This window comes from Liolophura sinensis, chromosome 1, assembly GCF_032854445.1.
Source record: "Liolophura sinensis isolate JHLJ2023 chromosome 1, CUHK_Ljap_v2, whole genome shotgun sequence".
Lineage (NCBI taxonomy): Eukaryota > Metazoa > Mollusca > Polyplacophora > Chitonida > Chitonidae > Liolophura > Liolophura sinensis.
In genome coordinates this window covers 73472386-73490050 of record NC_088295.1, presented here as the reverse complement: position 1 = coordinate 73490050, position 17665 = coordinate 73472386, and the positions used below count along the sequence as shown (strand labels likewise).

Genomic DNA, 17665 nt, shown 5'->3' with positions numbered 1-17665 from the left:
TAAAAAGTAACGGTCTAAGAAGTAGTGATTCATTTGTCACATGACGTATCACGGACAGAAAAGCTGACGTCATATATTTATTGTGTACTTCTATTTATAGCACCGTCACTCCTTGCAACAAGACGGAGTAAATTTTAAGTTCATAATCTTGGTCTTTGGACGTCGACGTATCAAACCCGATTGCTCAGCAAAACAAAGAAGAAAATGTCAGGTAATGTATCCTTAGCACCCTCGCGCGAAATAGAGTTGGCTGCGCTTGGAAGTAACCACAGCTTCTGTTCCCTAAAAAAAATCCCGGTAAAAACTGAGCGGACAAAGTAATTTGTGATTTTTCATGTGAACAACAACAGCGGATTGAAAAGCGAATTAGGGGAAATCATTGAGAGCCGTAATATAGGAGGTAGTTTTTGTGAGCGATTAGCAGCAAATCTCGTGTTTTTAACTCTTGCATTTTGAGTTCATCCCAGTTATAAGAGAATGAATTTAGATGAATAGACCTATGCCCAGTGTTTGGTCAGTTGACCCAAGACAACTGGTCCAGTGGTATAGAGTCAACTGGTTCATTTGTTCAAGCCATTTAGTTTTACACAGTGAACTGTCTTTTCAGAATAAGATGTACCCAAACTAACTATTCATGAGTGATTTTTTATGATTTGCACAATTTTCAGTACTTTATGAGATATCTTAAAGTTCTGTTATGATGTTGATCATGTTGACCAGCGAACATATTACTAGGGTTTCAGTCGATTCTCGAATTTTCTATATTTGGCCAGAAACACATTAGACAGTGTTAGACGGTATATCTTGAAATTTCTAAATCAATTTACAGAACTACAACAGGTTCTGTAGTTTTGTATAAAAACAAGTTAGAAGGTTGGTGATATTCTGTAAGACGGATCAAGAAGCTGGAGTAACAAACAGAGTGGGTGAAGAAAACGGTTCTCCCAATGTTATTGCATAGGAAAATGCCTATTTATGAATTGCTTTCAGCGATCTTGTATCCGTTGGATTTGTTTTTTGTCAGATTTCCAGATAGTCTGAGTATTTCTTCAGAGCTTTCATGATGTTATTTTTTGTACAACTAGGCCTAACTGGTTGCTAGCAAAGTGGCATGAAGTGACCTTTTCCTCAATGCTTTAACATTGGGCAGTGATTTTGTTTTAGACATGAAAGGGTGATCACGTGACCTCCAATTTTCGACCTGTCTTAAAGAATAGTGTGAATTTTAGGCACTCATGTATATTCAAAGCATACAACATTGTGGGCACTACTTGACAGCACCACAAAATTTGGCATGAGCAGCGTTGATTCTTTCCGCATGCTTTTTGCATGCGTCAGTTTTGAGCATAGGCCTTTGAAATTTGGTCTGTTGCTCATGTGATAAGTGGTAATGCCGACAGTATTTTTATATTTAGTCTGCAAGGGATATTTTGTATTTTTTATTTGCTTGTGCTGAGACAATTTTTACCAAAAAACATGCTATTTTGGGCTTCTCAGCCATTTTGAAGAAAAAAAGTCAGATTTCCTGTATGATTGCATCTAGTGAAAGGTCATGTTTTGAATAGTTCAGAAAATTTTGCAGATTAAAAATGGGTGCACTAGTTATCAGCCAGGTGCTTATCAAAGACCAATGAGTCTTTGTATTCAAGATGCCAACAGCGAAGAGTATTTCTACCATCAGGCCAAGATTTTCATACCGCCCCGGGCAGCTGTTTTCTTGTTGATGTTGTTGCATTGGTTCAAAACGTGAGCCATAAATATATTTCTCTGTGCAAATGCAAGGAGATCTTAAGAGAGTGTGGTTAAGACATAAACAATTAAAACTGTTCTCTGAGTGAAGTCAGAAGATGTAATGCTGTTTTATTCATTCATTTTGACGTGACACACCAGTAATATTCGCTGGTGAACCTGTTACTTAACCATCGCAACGCAAACCGAAGATATCATATATGTTATCCTGAAAAGATATTTTACTCTGAAAGAAGTATGCATTTTTTGTGTTAGACCAGATGACTTGGACCAGTTGACTCTATACCATTGAACCAGTTGTCTTGGGTCAATTGGCCATAGGATCAGTTGACCCGTATCCCTATGGGCTAGGTAATTAACCAGTGCTGGTTAGATGGCTTCATATCCTTTCCATTTGAAAGATATAATACATGAAATTAAATATATCCATGAAAAATCCAAAGTCTTCAACTCTGAATGCAATTGACTCAAATTTAAGCTGTAACATGCATTGTAATCATACAGCCTAGCGTATATGTATGCCTTGCAACGAGCATGTATCAATTGGCATGACCACTCGGTGTTTCGGCAACTGAAAGAGTGGAAGAATGTTAAAGCAACCAAAAGCATCTGGAAGGTCTGATCACTCAAATTTTGTGTGTTTTTTCTTGATCAATCCACTTACATGTGCTCTTGCAACAGAAAAGATAAGATAAACAGGTGCTATATATTCATGCAACACAATTTTTCTTATTGAAAATGAAGTATCACACCATAACTGCCTTTGGGGGAAAGAGCACAAAATGATATGAAACCAGCATGATTTTTTTGCGATAACTTATGTACACATTGGCCATATGTGTATCTTGATGTATAACTATCTATTCTGCTGCACATTGTGGTATGTATAAAGTTAGAATTCTATGTTGCAAAAGATTGAGTTGGTTTTAACATGTAGTAAGTCACCTTTGCGAAATTTCGAAGTTCATGGGTGCTAGGTGCTAATTTTTACTTGACAGCCTATGATTTAACCTAGCAGTGGCATGCTTACTTGATCATATATCTTTTTCATTGAAATTCTGCACTGGAAATCATGCCCCTATTCACAGTAACTTACAGTAAACAAAATTGAGAAACTAAAAATAATTGTATTGCTTTGAAATGTTGCTGTTGATGCAGGACAACATCAAACTTCAAAGGCCACAGTCCATGACTGTGTGCTAATTTGACCACGTCTGCCCTTTTGTGGCGGGTGTAGTGGCACGCATCCTGAAATGCAAACGTGGCTTATTGTGCTGTTGGTAGAACAATCGTTCATTCCACTAAAGGTTTTGCTTCAATGCTTGCACATTTGGAAAAGAGGGTGAGAGGATATCATTAACCACGCACTGTGGTGTGCTACTGATGAAAGTCTCTCTTCAGTGTGGTTGCATGTTCAAATCCAAATTGTGCTGCAAATTGTGTCCAGCTTTAAATGGAGCTCTTAGGTCTGTTTCTTTCTGAGGTATGGTGGTTAGCTTCACATCATTCACAGCAGTCATCAATGTTTAATGTAGCTCTCCCTGATTATATGATATGATCAGTGGCCCATAATGTGTCCTTAGATATTTCACAAATATTTTACACTCACTTACTTTTAGTGAAGAGAACCTTAAGATTTTTAAAATCTTCTTTGCACTGTGAGGCTTGGCTGGCAGTTAATATCTAGTATCACACTGTATATTTTTGTATTAAGTCTAGGGGACCTCTGAGGCTTGGGTGGTCAGCCACCCAGGGAGGCGCATTGACCAAGGAGCCTCGCACCAATGAAGTTTAAGTGCAGTTAATGCCGGTTTTCTCTCTGATCGTACATGGGAAGGTATGCCAGGTCTGAAGAATCAATCTTCCGTGTATTTTATCGTGCCCATGATTTGTTTTTCCAGGTAAAAAACCCGCCTACCCCACACAGCCACAGATGATGATACCTGGCCAGGGCTATGCTGCTGCAGCTGCATATGCTCAGGGCTACCCGCTTTCAGGTAGGAAAAGTGTTCTGCCATCTATGTCATTTTCAGCATTATACACTTCAGTCTGCTTTCGAATTTTCTTGACATTTTCACACATTTAGACCTTATGTCTTTGAATTGAAAGTTGAGCATGGCCTGTTCCCTACAGTATGAAGGTTGCATATAGTAACTGTACCAGAGCCTGCAAACAAATGCCTGCAGTATGTAATGTTTTCTGCTTTCTTGTTCACCAGCCCAGCCACCTGCTTACCAACAGTCACTACCCCCAGGAGTAAGCTATACACCACATCCCATACCTCAGCCCCGTGTAGCTGTGCCCACCCCAGCACAGTTTGGTCCTCCACCTCCATATTCACAGGTAAGTTAGTACCATTTTTTTGAACTGGCTTAAAGTTTATTCAGCAAGAATCTGTCTGAGTGCCATTCCAAGGAGGTGGTACATTCACACATTCTATTTACCTCCAAGTACATATGGATAAATGGGAGTGAATGTTAAGTTACATGTATGACATGAGCCATCAATCATAGGAGGTACATGCCTTTTTTTTTTTTTTTTCTTTTATTGTATTAAGCCATACTATAGAATATGTCACTTAAACAATGACATCCAGCATTATGGTGGGAGGAAACAGGGCGGAGCCTGCGGGGAAACCCTTAATCATCTGCTCGCAGGAAGCCAGCAGGAATGCTTTAATTTATGCAGGAAATATTGTAATGATTAGCTTGTTGTTGAAACAATATGTGTAACTCCAGTATTTGAATCGTCACAAGCTCATACTACTACTGCATTACTCTTTCTACATCAGATTGATCCCTGACCAGTGAAGCAGCAAATTTGAGTCTGGTACCTGATAAAGGCTGGTGGTTAACTCTGGGAGCTCAGAAGATATGATTTTAGGCTTCTCTGAAAATGGTCCCAGGTCTTTCAAAAAAGACAGCTGCTTTGTTTGATAAGCATGGTGTAATTATCATATCTGTGTCTGTCCTTATAATATTCTTTTCCTATCAATTTATTACAGTCTCAGTCAATAGCAGTCAGCTCTCCTTACTATTACCCTCACGGAGGACAACTGTCACATCCGGCCCATCTCTCACATGCAGCACAGCTTCCACATGCAGCACAGTTGCAGCAGGCAGCACAGTTGCAGCAAGCAGCACAACTGCAGCAGGCAGCCCAGATTCAAGCTCAGAGACAGCAACCAATCATGGCACATGCGTCTTACGATGCTGGGGCCAGATTTGATGGAATTTCTCAATCTGTGATACCTGTGAGTACTTGAACTTTCCTTGGGAAGTTTTTTTTTTTTTGTATATGGAGATCAAGTCGGTCGTACATGGGAAGGTCTGCCAGCAACCTGCGGATGGTCGTGGGTTCCCTTGGGCTCTGCTCAGTTTCCTCCCACCATAATCCTGGCTGCCATTGTATAAGTGAAATATTCTTGATTCTTGTGTACAGCATAAAATACCAGTCAAATAAATGTAATAAATAAATATATAGAGATCATATTAAGATCTATATGATTATGGCCAAATTGAAAGATCGTATTTAGTTTTGTTATTTCATGCTATAATAGACTTGTCACCAGCAGTTTTAACCTGTTAATTGTCTCAGGTGCAAACAGGTGCTGTGTTGATCAAAAGTACTTGTAACATCAGGCAAGAAATGCATCTCGCCTTCTCAACAATGTTGGTGCAGACATTTTGTGGTTGTTCTGTTTGACCATACTCACAGCACATGTGTCATTACAACACTGCTACCACTAGACAAGCTTGACATTTGGAGCCATCAATAAAATTGTTTAAGGTTTTGGTTAGAATCATATTGTACATACTCTAGATAAAGATAATCCATTGTATTGAATATTGTTAGAGACAAAGGTTGAGACAGATTGTGTTTTCTGACATCACTTCCTGCCTCATCACAGGGACCTCAACATTGTTCAAGATTTCTGTACAAATTTAATTATGGTGGCAGTTATGTAAAGTGAACCTTAGAGAGTGACTCGTGTACTGTTAGGATCTGCGCAGTATCTCCAGAATTGCGGGACGGATCTTCACCAAATTTGTCTTGAAGCTTTATGACATGAGCCTTACGAGTTGATCAACTTTCAGAGTTTATCTTATCAGTGCATTCATCTGTCCATCAGTCATTTGACAGTCTGGTACAGGCAATAACCTCATGAACTTTATTGCATGGCACGTCTCCAGAACAGTTGGGCCAAATTTATTCAAATTTGATTGAAATTTAATGACAAGGACCATACCTCAACTTTTGGCGTTCAGTAGTTGGACACTGCAGCAGGACATATCCTTTGTTTGTGCAATGTCTCGAGAACTGCTGGCAGAATTAAATAAAACACAGTTCAGAACTTCGCCAGGTTCTGCTCAAGATCTCTCTGCTGTTTTGTGAGTGAAATGAAGTTGTCAAGGACCTAGCTTTGTGGTCTGTGCAGTCTTGAACTAAACTTTGAGTACAGCATAAATGCACATTTATAAGAAGGCTTTATTAATATTGCTTGACAAGCACATACATATAGAAGGCCTAGTTCATATACAGGTTGATGTTAACGATATATTGTGCTGCTTGCGCATACTTTGGACAGTGCTCTTAATTAGTAACCATGTAAAAACCTCTTTTGTTTTGTTATCTGTGTTTTATATAACGTGTTGTGATTTTCGACAGCTGCCTAAATTTTTCTGTTAACATGCCACATGTCAGCACCATGTGTAACAGATTGTATATCGATTACTCAAAGGACTCCTTCCTTAACAGAGCAACAAGGCATGGGCCCAGTTTTTACCAACAATGCTTTGCAAGTAATAATAAATGAGATAATGAGATTTTATATCTGGTTTGTTCCCAAGTTTCTTTAATGTTTCATCCACCGTGTGTATTGTATTCCCTTTATGTCTGTTTCAGCCCCCACCCCCTGGAGTAGCCCCAAGTGCAGCCCAGATTGCGGCGTATCAGGGACAGAATGTCATTGCCACACAGCAAAAAGCTAGCTGGTTGTCTGGTGCACCCGGAGGGGGATACACCTTTTGGTAACTTGGCCCGGGACGACAAGGAGTTTAAACTTCAGGGAACTGTAAAGCCTGCCAAGGGAGACAGCATTATATACTAAGTGTGGGTACATTACTAGAGAGGACCTCCTGTCTGCATATTATGTGTGCTCTCAAGTATTGGAACATTCAGTTATTAGATACCCTCTAGCAGTCACATGCTGTAAATTTAACACTAATTATTTAAAAACCAACCTTGTTGGGTTATGACACATCCTGATTGAAACTTAACGGTGTTGGGGACTGATTCTGCAGTTCACAAGTGATGAATATAATTAGTTATGGTTTGATTGTCACAGAAACAGTTATAAAAGACAAAAGTCATGGTACTGGATATTTCATTATCAGAAGAATGATTGAAAGCTTAGCAGCTTCTCTGTATTTAGTAGGATTTACGCAACTTGCTGTGCTATACAAATGTTATGATCTCTATGCTTCACTACACCCGTTGTGTGTTTTATGCAACATTGTGTTTAGTGTGGTTCTACATTTTTTTCAAATTCAAACCATCATCATGTCTCTGTTAATGCAGGTTGTTTGTAAGCTATCAAAATTAGATGTTCAGGGGAGATAACTAAGTGACACTAAATTTATCACAGGCACTTGTACAGGCTGGTAACAAGAATCCATTCATTCAATGGGTAGGTTGAACTAAAACAAGACTGATATGCATTTACTAACCCAGGCATGCTGTCTAGCTGTTTTTGTTGTTGTTGTTTGTTATTGGGTTGAAGGTAACAACAGTAGCAGCAAGTGCTTGTGTTATGAACAAGCCAGGGGTTAATTAATGCTGACCAGTGTCCTTTTTAACATACACACCGTTTTAAAAGTGGTTTGACACATGAAGGTGCCTCGTCTTTTAATCTGAAAAATTTGGTTTTAGCTTTGTTTAAATTTTGAGCATAATGGAAACGTGCAAGAAGAGGTATGATAATGGTGACCATGTGAAGGTACTACATCAGTAAGGTTTAATGAGTCTTTGACTGATCTGTGTGAAGTAACTTCACTGGTACAGAATGAGAGAATGTAACACTCCTGAATGTTAGTACGTTGTATATGAGCAAGGATACATGTACCTGTCATGAATGTCTTGTTATAAAACTCCTGTCGTGAATGTCTTGTTATAAAACTCCAATTTGCCAAGAAGTTTGAACCTAAATCTCAACACAACATGTTCAAATTAGTCAGACACCTGATCAAAGGACAGGCCCTAGTTGTGGCATTCAGTTTTTCTACAGGTCATATACACCTTCCTGTAGCACTAGGCTAACACTGAAAATAAGTTTTCTGTTAAGTGAAAGCTGAGGAAAAAAAAAGAAAAACAGATTGGTTGGGTATAGGTGAATTGCCTGAACATGCGAGATGGAAGAGGAGTGTAACAGGGACCAAAGAATATAGTTGTAGTTGGATGTGTTAGTTGGGTTTTACCATATTTAACACTTTATTTATGTAAGCTTGAAAGTCCTGACCCACTTCCTCCTGAAAGCGTTTTTGTTGTAATTGTGCAACGCATATTTAGACCGTGTTAGAGGTCATTTTGTCAGTTGTATACATGCCTGCTATTATTGTTATATGGGCGCAGTCTACTATTATGTAATGGCTTAATCATATATTTTCTACACTATAAAATTATTTTTGGGTCAAGTTTTTTTCGACTTCGGTTTTAATTTTAACTCTGCCATTAACATCTTCAAAATGTTTACCTTTTTTCTACATACAAGAAATCTAAGAGGAATGTATTTTACAGGATTCTGTATTTCTATACACATGTATATGATACGACTATGCATGTGAGGGATTGGCATTAACTTTCTTCAAGAGGCTAGAGTGCGAGGGTCACAGCATGAGTGTGTGTGCTTGTTCTATGAGAAATTGAGGAATAAAAAAATTCATAAAAAAACAAGCTAGAGTGTTATGTTTTATAGTTTGTGTTACACTGTACATATATATACTGAAAACTTGATCTTTCCTACATTTACCTTGAAGGAAGGGAACTTAACTTTAAGACTTATGAACTTTTGATAACGAAATACAATTTGGTCGGGTTAACAGTTTGCATATATTTTATTATGTACCTTCCTGCTTATATCATGGTTATTGTCATGAAGATCTTGTGTCCCAGATGAGTCATTAAGATGCATTTCAATTCATGACACACACGTGTTGATTACTCTCGGCCTTAAGCTTTAGACTCCACAGTCCACTACTGCTCTCAGGGAATTAGTGGCAATAAGGGCTATGGTGGTTAGGGTGCTATGACCTAGGAACCTCTCACCAATGTTGTCGCTGTGAATTAAAGTCAAACTCATGCTGGCTTCCTCTTCAGCTGCACACGGGAAGATCTGCCAGCAACCTACAGATGTTTGTGGGCATCCATACATGTAATAATGAGGTCATCTGATCACACTAGATAAAGTTTATATGGTACCCACTTGATGACATCCCTGATAGTTCTGCTGTATTGAGAGGAAGTGCGACAGTTTTTACAGCTGTTACAACACAAACATGGGCCTGGGCAAATTATCGTGTTCTGATACATCAAACTCCAGATGTATACTAAATCACCTATAATTTCTTGTTACAAGTTACTTTTCTTTGCCGTTAGGAAGACAATTTTCCTGCTTTCACTTTAGTCTCTTCTGCTATGTTCAAATGCAATGCTTCATAAAGGTGGCAGTAATGCATACAACTGGCGGGTTTACTGGAATAGAAATCCCAACTCAAGAATTTTTCACTTGTATGATTGGGGTCAGGCTTATGAGTACAGGAAACAGATGATTCTTGGAGTGCCAGCAGTCATCCTAAAACCTGACAAGCATCCTAACTAAAGCCACAGCAAAAGTGGCGGGTACTGGATTTGGGCGCGCGACCTCACTGGTCTAGAGCCAGATATTTGCAGTGAGTCTAAGCTTTAATAACAATCTGAGCCAGCGAGGCCACTGGCTATTATTGGTGTGTTGATAAGTCAAATAGTGTGTCTAGAACAAAAACTTTAAGGTGCCATGGATGTGCATATATGTAATTGTATCCCTGTTCGGGTCACATATACAATTGGCAAGGTAGAAATACATGTCCACAATTTTAATCCCAATTTAAAACAATATTTTAGAATATACATATTTTATTTGAATACCCAGTACATGTAGTGTCTATTGTTTATACATTATTAAGCTATTATTTGTTTAACTTCAGCTGCAGACATAATGTTAAACTGAACTTTAATTGAAGTTTAACAGAAATCAGTGAGATTTTATACAAAAAATCCCACCAAGTCTTAGAGATATTCTGATCATCAACTGTTGTAAACATATCAAGAGCATTCATCAGCAAAACAATATTTGTCCATGTTATATCTCATCTCATCTCACATACATGTGTTTATACTTTTATTATATTTACAGCTACTTCAATATTTTCTATGATTTTCTAACTTTCCTGCTTCCAAGCAACATCAATTATGTACACTGTTAATAAGCAGTTAAAACCATATTGTTCACATAAGAAAATGCCCAATGTTCATAGTCAGCAAACATTCTGCTATGTTACACAAGAAAGCTTATTAATACATCAACAGTATTTGCTAATATCCACCTAATCTCTATGGTAGATGTCAGCACAGTTGGCTCAGCTAATGAATTATGTCATCCGTATAAAATTCTGACCATCAAGGTGACATCTGCTCCCCAAAATCTACTGGCTAAGTGAATGTGGAGATTCATGTTAAAAGATTATGAGACCAGGAAAAAAGGAGATCAACTGATAAACAAAAGAACTGATTTATACAGTCATATCATAAAATCATACTTAATCACAGATTAGTATCAGAAATTCACATTCACCATCAGAGTTCATCTTTGCCATTCTTAGGTTTCAGCTCGATAGGGCAGGAGACGCCAGTCCCACCCAGCCCACAGTAACCCCTTGGGTTCTTGTGAAGATACTGTTGGTGGTAGTCTTCTGCATAGAAAAATTCTGGAGCCTCCAGTATTTCTGTAGTTATCTGCCCATGGCCTTGTTTTGACAGTTCCTTCTGATAGAGGTCTCTGCTCTCCTCTGCCTGTGACTTCTGTTCCTGGTCATAATAATATATACCTGACCTGTACTGGGTGCCTACATCATTACCCTGTCTCATCCCCGTGGTTGGGTTGTGGTTCTCCCAGAACACCTATAAAAACAGTGAAGATGTTCAATACATGCATCCTGCTCAGTTAACTGACCAATTAGAGCAACAATTACTATTTATTTATTTATTTGTTTTTGGTGAATACTCAAGAATATTTCACTTATACGACGGCAGCCAGCATTAAGGTGGGTGGAAACTAGGCACAGCCCGGGGGAAACCCATGACCATCCGCAGTTTGCTGAAAGATCAACTGATCATTGTGAAGCCATCATATATACCTGACAAAGTTTCCACTCAATACAACAAAACTGATCATGGGGAAGCCATCATATACACCTGACAAAGTTTCCACTCAATACAATAAAACTGATCATTGTGAAGCCATCATATATACCTGACAAAGTTTCCACTCAATACAATAAAACTGATCATGGGGAAGCCATCATCTATACCTGACAAAGTTTCCACTCAATATAATAAAACTGATCATGGGGAAGCCATCATATATACCTGACAAAGTTTCCACTCAATACAATAAAACTGATCATTGTGAAGCCATCATATATACCTGACAAAGTTTCCACTCAATACAATAAAACTGATCATGGGGAAGCCATCATATATACTTGACAAAGTTTCCACTCAATACAACAAAACTGATCATGGGGAACCTATCATATATACCTGACAAAGTTTCCACTCAATACAATAAAACTGATCATGGGGAAGCCATCATATATACTTGACAAAGTTTCCACTCAATACAATAAAACTGATCATGGGGAAACCATCATATATACCTGACAAAGTTTCCACTCAATACAACAAAACTGATCATGGGGAACCTATCATATATACCTGACAAAGTTTCCACTCAATACAATAAAACTGATCATGGGGAAGCCATCATATATACCTGACAAAGTTTCCACTCAATACAACAAAACTGATCATGGGGAAGCTATCATATATACCTGACAAAGTTTCCACTCAATACAACAAAACTGATCATGGGGAAGCCATCATATACACCTGACAAAGTTTCCACTCAATACAATAAAACTGATCATTGTGAAGCCATCATATATACCTGACAAAATTTCCACTCAATACAATAAAACTGATCATGGGGAAGCCATCATATATACCTGACAAAGTTTTCACTCAATACAATAAAACTGATCATGGGGAAGCCATCATATATACCTGACAAAGTTTCCACTCAATATAACAAAACTGATCATGGGGAAGCCATCATCTATACCTGACAAAGTTTCCACTCAATACAACAAAACTGATCATGAGGAAGCCATCATATACACCTGACAAAGTTTCCACTCAATACAACAAAACTGATCATGGGGAAGCCATCATATATACCTGACAAAGTTTCCACTCAATACAATAAAACTGATCATTGTGAAGCCATCATATATACCTGACAAAATTTCCACTCAATACAATAAAGCCTTATAAGAAAAGTGTGGAATAGTTTTTCATGATGAACTAACTAGCTCCCACTAGATGGGTAAAATGAAGCCAACTTGGAAACTTATTCAACAGTTTGAGGTTTACGATGAACTTAAAAAGATTACACCCTCTATACAATGGTGATCAGGTTTATAAGTGGAGATATTTGGATTGCCTGGAGAAAATCACCGACCTGCGTCAGGTACCTTACAAACCTACCGATATCAAGCCACTACCAAGCCAATTCAAGAGCGGAGTTTGAACTTAAATTTGTCTCATTTGTCATGGGCTGAAGTCAATGCCATTCTAACTACATGGAGTACTTGATTAATAGAAAGAAAATTACCAGATAAGATGCAGGGCCATAACTACAACCATTTTAGTTCCAGAAAATGTTTGGGCTCCAAGACTGTTGGGCACAAACTAAGCATACAACATTAAAACTTTACAAGTAAATTAAAAAAAAAATGATGGTTTACAAATAAAAGCTAAGCTTTCATACAAATTTCTTTCATTCACAGATTTAAAAGCACACTTTATAAAATTTCTTTATGCACAGCCACAATGTCAGTTTAAAAGTTTGGGGTCAGAACCTTCAGATTATTTCTTGACATGTCCCTGGATGCCCAATGCAATTAGAGAGACATTGACTGCACACTAAATCTCCCCTATATCATACTAGTTAAGTTAAATTAAACACTGAGGTCTATTTTTGACAATTTCAGACAGGTAAATATCAGAAATTGTGGAAAACAGACCTGTACGTTTAACATAATTGAACTACAGCAAACCCTATCAACCACATCATCCAGCTCAAACAGTCGCATTTTCAAGCATACAAAACACTGTAAATAAAGGCATTTTCTGCTGTAACATCTCAATTGATACATACCTGTAGTAATTTGGTGTATGGAATTTTGGAGGGATCAAAGACAACCCTAACGACTTCATTGTGCCCTGTTTTCCCAGTACAAACCTCCTCATATGTGGGGTTAGGTGTTAATCCGCCAGAATACCCAACCTGAACAGACAGCAAAAATTGAACATCCTCACAGGATGATTTAATGATTTATTGTGCAAGGATTTCATTACAAATGCTAAGAGGGTCAAGTGAAATTCACATCTGATTGACAAAACCAGAGCTATTAAAGGTTCTTACTTCTTAATATGGAGTGTTGGATGTTGTCTAACCATGAAGGTATAAAAAAAAAAGCTTCTTAAGATTTCTTCCTGGGGTGTAAAAGTGGTATTGATCTACATTTTTTCCTAAGGCTCCAGTGGTAGCAGGTTGTTAAAACTAGGTGCCAAGCTGTGATTGCCAAGTTGGCAAGTTTATCACTGTTGTCACTGGTGAAAATTTTCGAACACTGACAAAAAATAAGTATAAAATAGGGGGCTGATGAAGAGATATAAAATACATTTATTTATTATTTATTTGATCGGTGCTTTACGCTGTAATCAGTGATGTTTCCTTTATACCACAGTGGCCAGCATTATGGCAGTAGGCAACCAGGCAGACCCATGACCATCCACAGGTTGCTGCCAGATCTTCCCGCGTACAGCTGGAGAGAAAGCATTAGCTGGACTTGAACTCACAGCAACCGCACTGACGAGAGACTCCTGGGTCAATATAAAAGATACCTCAAAATGAAACTGTCTACAGTTAGTACATGTACATCTCAATTCTGCTACGGCGATGATGTCAAATGTAAACTACCTCACCTGTGTGGAGTAGACATCTGACTGTTGCCAGAATTTCCTCTCGGCTCCCCAGAAACAACCCATACCTGCATCCAATCAAGTAAAACATTACATAGTTTTAGCTGCATGTATATGAAGATCACATAAGACGAAAACTTAGCATGTGACCCTGATGCTTGAATAAAAGGAAAACACATCAGGCTGGTTTCGTGCACGTGACTAACAGTGCAATCACATGCACATCGTATTTGCATGACTATGGTAGCCCATTCAATTTATCACAGATTCTATTATACTTTGGATTTTCCTACTACAGTTCATGATTTGATTGGTTTTTTTGCTCAATGCTCAAGAATATTTCACTTATACCATGGCGGACAGCATTACGGTGGGAGGAAACCCAGAAGAACCTTGGGGAAATCCACGACCATCTCCAGGTTGCTGTCAGACCTTCTCACATGTGACAGAATAGGAAGCCTGCATGAGTTCATGTATGAATGCATACATGGCTTTGAATGAATAAAACATTAAAGGGAGTAACCTATTGAAGTGTCACTATACAAAATGGCAGTAAGGCCATCCTTAAAATGTTTTTGTTGGGTCTAACCGAACTCTGTCAGAAAAAAATTGTAAATGTTTGGCTCTCAAGCACTTAGCTACAGAAATGACAACATATCAGACAGGTTACGTAACTCAATCTTCTTACCAAACATGGCCATTTTCAGGTTGTCTGGAAATGGAGGTACAACGGAATTTCCATTTACTGCATGTTTGGGTGAAACAACCATCTTTGTGGAGCGACCTGTGTAAAAGAAAAGCCATCGTCAGTTACGGTTAGCCTATATTTGACAACTTTTTTTATTATCCAAGAATAAAAGCATCTGAAATGTCATCTCAACGTAACCAAATTTCTATATCGCCAGTCATGATCACGATGCTCCCTTCTTGTCGCATTTTATAGTGACATAGTGCAACAACGACTTGACTTTATTCGTTACACGGTTACTCAGTGATAGGATTCGCGAATATATGGTGTCAACAATTCTCATATTGGGTGAGGTGTCCTATCACTGAGTAAGCATGTAATGAATTTATCTTGCAAAGACCTATCAATTCAGTGCAGAAGACCAATGTATAGGTGAAGCGCTTTAGCAATGTGATCATTGTATTCAAAGCCCAGCAAAGGGAGATAACCTACTCAGCAAACATTTGACGTCATCTGCAGGTTTTTAGAATATATCTGTACCCCACGTGATTGTTTTTGTCCAATGAAAAGTAGAGCATTTGCCTGATGTGTGATAAATTCCCACATCCCAAGTGTCAAGCCAGAAAGCTGCAAAAATTTACAATTCATTGTTGGTTTGATAGGACTTTAGATTGAATACAGGTTTCCTTCCCAAGTGCTACTCAACACTTTCATAAATTTATTGATTTATTTGATTGGTGTTTTACTCTGTACTCAAGAATATTTCACTTATACAACAGCAGCCAGCATTATGGTGGGAAAACCGGGGAGAGCCATGAGTATCTGCAGGTTGCTGGCTGATCTTCCCATGTTCGGCCAGAGAGGAAACCAGCATGAGCTAGACTCGAACTCACAGCGACCACATTGGTGAGAGGCTCCTGGGTCACTACGCTGCATGCTAACCAATTGAGCCAAAAATTATGAGGAAAGACAAAGTAATATAACTTGGGTTTTTTGAAAAGAGGGGTTTAAATGACGTACATGTCTACATACATTTTATTCTGGCATGCTTGGTAACTCATTAAGTCAACTTTAAATCAGGAATTCACACAAGGTCATGGGACGCATCATGTCAGAGCAAGCAGAAACACGATTTCTTGTCACTTGTACAGTACGCTCATTAATGGTTAAAACACAAAACAGGGTTTGGGTGATGTAAGCAAAAACAGCCATATCCACGGGATAGTTAATGTGTGCGATTTTGCTGACTCTGAACTGCGTTATCTTCCTTGTGCTACATCACATTGCAAAAACAAAAGGTTTTTAAATTTATATATTTGGTCTAGTGTTATCTTTCCTTTTAAACTAACGGTAGGTAAAACCATCAAAGACATGTTGAAATACAGAGTATGATTTAATGGTGCAGTTTACAATTTGATTATCATCAATATCAACATGCATGTAGAGGCTTGACATGCTTAAATTACATCAGCAAATCACATTACATGGACTATCACACAGAATATATCAGATCTCTACAAAACTAACAACAGTAAGCTTCAGAGCACTAAAAATCTCAATTTACCAGGCAAGGCCTCTTCCTTAGTTGGCATCTGTGTTTTGGAAGACATGTCTCCCATTCCAAATAGACCGGCTGTTCGCTGAAATCTTAATATGTTTACCAACAACAACAGCCTTGCCTTTGGAGACGATCTAAAACACAAAATATGAGTTAAATTTTATTTCATTGCAAATTTAAACATATTTAACATAATGAGTGTATGCACGCGCTATGAACATCCATCCATACATCTACACAGGCTTGATATTGCAGTTTGTACCAATCTGTTTAGTCAATGAATAAACTTAATGCCAAAAGCAGAGCCTGGAGAAAACCACCTGCCCAGGGTGACCACACTCCCTCAAAAAAGCAAACAATTAACAGTGAAATATGAAAAAAAATAATAGTTGTGAAACTAATGAATAAGCGAGTTTTATTTTTCAAGAATCAGACCAGCACAAGACTTGCTTGGAAGCGAGAATCTTTACAATGCTGTCATAAGAGAAAACTAAAAATGTTCAGTTCGTCAATTCAAGCCCATCTTAATTTGCTGCAGAAGTTCATAACACACCAATCATAGTCAAATAACCAGCTAGCATGGTTTAATTCCCTGCTAATGATGTGGAAGATGTGAACTGATGCCTGCAGATAGTCTTGAGTTTCCCAGGGCAGAGCCTCCCACTATAATTCTAGCTGCTGTTATACGCCTTAGTAAAATATTCTTGAGTAGGGAGTAACATACTAATCAGATATATAAACAAATTAACTTCCTTGTCTAAATGTCATCTTTTATATCATGAATTGTACTTAAAACATCACTGTAAAGGTACCGTTACAAATTAACTGTCAAACTCAAGATGAATGAGAAATCTTATTGACATCACATATTTATAAACAAACTTTACCTTGAACACTAAATATTTCAATAAGCAGGATGTTCAAATCCAACCTGAGGCGAATAATAGATGGTACCGCACGGGACTACATGTACTAGGCGATCCAAAAATCGTACCTACTGTGTAAGCATAAGAGCGACTTGGCAAGTTGCACACACGAGAATACATTCAGGTCGTAATGTAAAAACGAACAGCTCGGATATTTTAACCTTCTGTTTCAACAGTTTTATTGAAGTGAAACATTTGACAAGCGCTATTTATTCAAGGACAATATATAACGTCTCGGTTTCATAACCTGTGTGGTCCAGAAAACTTACGTAAATCAAACTGTCAGAATCTACTTACACAAGCGTCATTTCTACCGAAACATCCCACTGGCAAGGAGACCACCTACCAAAAATGAGATTTTCCTTATAGTTAAGTCGTTATGGT

At 38.2% G+C, this 17665-nt stretch overlaps 2 protein-coding genes across 3 annotated transcripts; one reads left to right on the top strand and one right to left on the bottom strand.

Moving 5' to 3' along the window:
* Positions 1-104: 104 nt before the first annotated feature.
* LOC135461370 (DAZ-associated protein 2-like) lies at positions 105-8700 on the top strand. Its single transcript, XM_064738417.1, has 5 exons — positions 105-211; positions 3651-3746; positions 3968-4092; positions 4754-5002; positions 6655-8700. The coding sequence occupies exons 1-5, from the start codon at positions 205-207 to the stop codon at positions 6781-6783; spliced, it is 606 nt and encodes a 201-aa protein (XP_064594487.1). The 5' UTR covers positions 105-204; the 3' UTR covers positions 6784-8700.
* Positions 8701-9969: 1269 nt separating this feature from the next.
* LOC135482000 (peptide methionine sulfoxide reductase MsrA-like) lies at positions 9970-17595 on the bottom strand. Of its 2 annotated transcripts, none has more exons than XM_064761808.1 (6): positions 17579-17595; positions 16362-16489; positions 14798-14893; positions 14113-14177; positions 13283-13411; positions 9970-10962 (listed from the first exon to the last, which is right to left on the bottom strand). In XM_064761808.1, exons 1-6 carry the CDS (start codon positions 17587-17589, stop codon positions 10639-10641), a joined length of 753 nt encoding a protein of 250 aa, XP_064617878.1. In that variant the 5' UTR covers positions 17590-17595; the 3' UTR covers positions 9970-10638. The 2 variants fall into 2 exon arrangements, with proteins under 2 accessions (XP_064617878.1, XP_064617879.1); XM_064761809.1 differs by lacking the exon at positions 17579-17595 and adding an exon at positions 17243-17440.
* Between the last annotated feature and the right edge of the window lie 70 nt (positions 17596-17665).

What these genes read in the sequence shown, in the direction of transcription:
- LOC135461370 (XM_064738417.1), top strand. An exon ending in TCAGGGCTACCCGCTTTCAG is followed by an intron (nt 3,747 to 3,967) that starts GTAGGAAAAGTG and finishes CTTGTTCACCAG; the next exon opens with CCCAGCCACCTGCTTACCAA. An exon ending in TTTCTCAATCTGTGATACCT is followed by an intron (nt 5,003 to 6,654) that starts GTGAGTACTTGA and finishes TGTCTGTTTCAG; the next exon opens with CCCCCACCCCCTGGAGTAGC.
- LOC135482000 (XM_064761808.1), bottom strand. An exon ending in TAAGGAAGAGGCCTTGCCTG is followed by an intron (nt 14,894 to 16,361) that starts GTAAATTGAGAT and finishes TCTTTTACACAG; the next exon opens with GTCGCTCCACAAAGATGGTT. An exon ending in CCTGAAAATGGCCATGTTTG is followed by an intron (nt 14,178 to 14,797) that starts GTAAGAAGATTG and finishes GATTGGATGCAG; the next exon opens with GTATGGGTTGTTTCTGGGGA.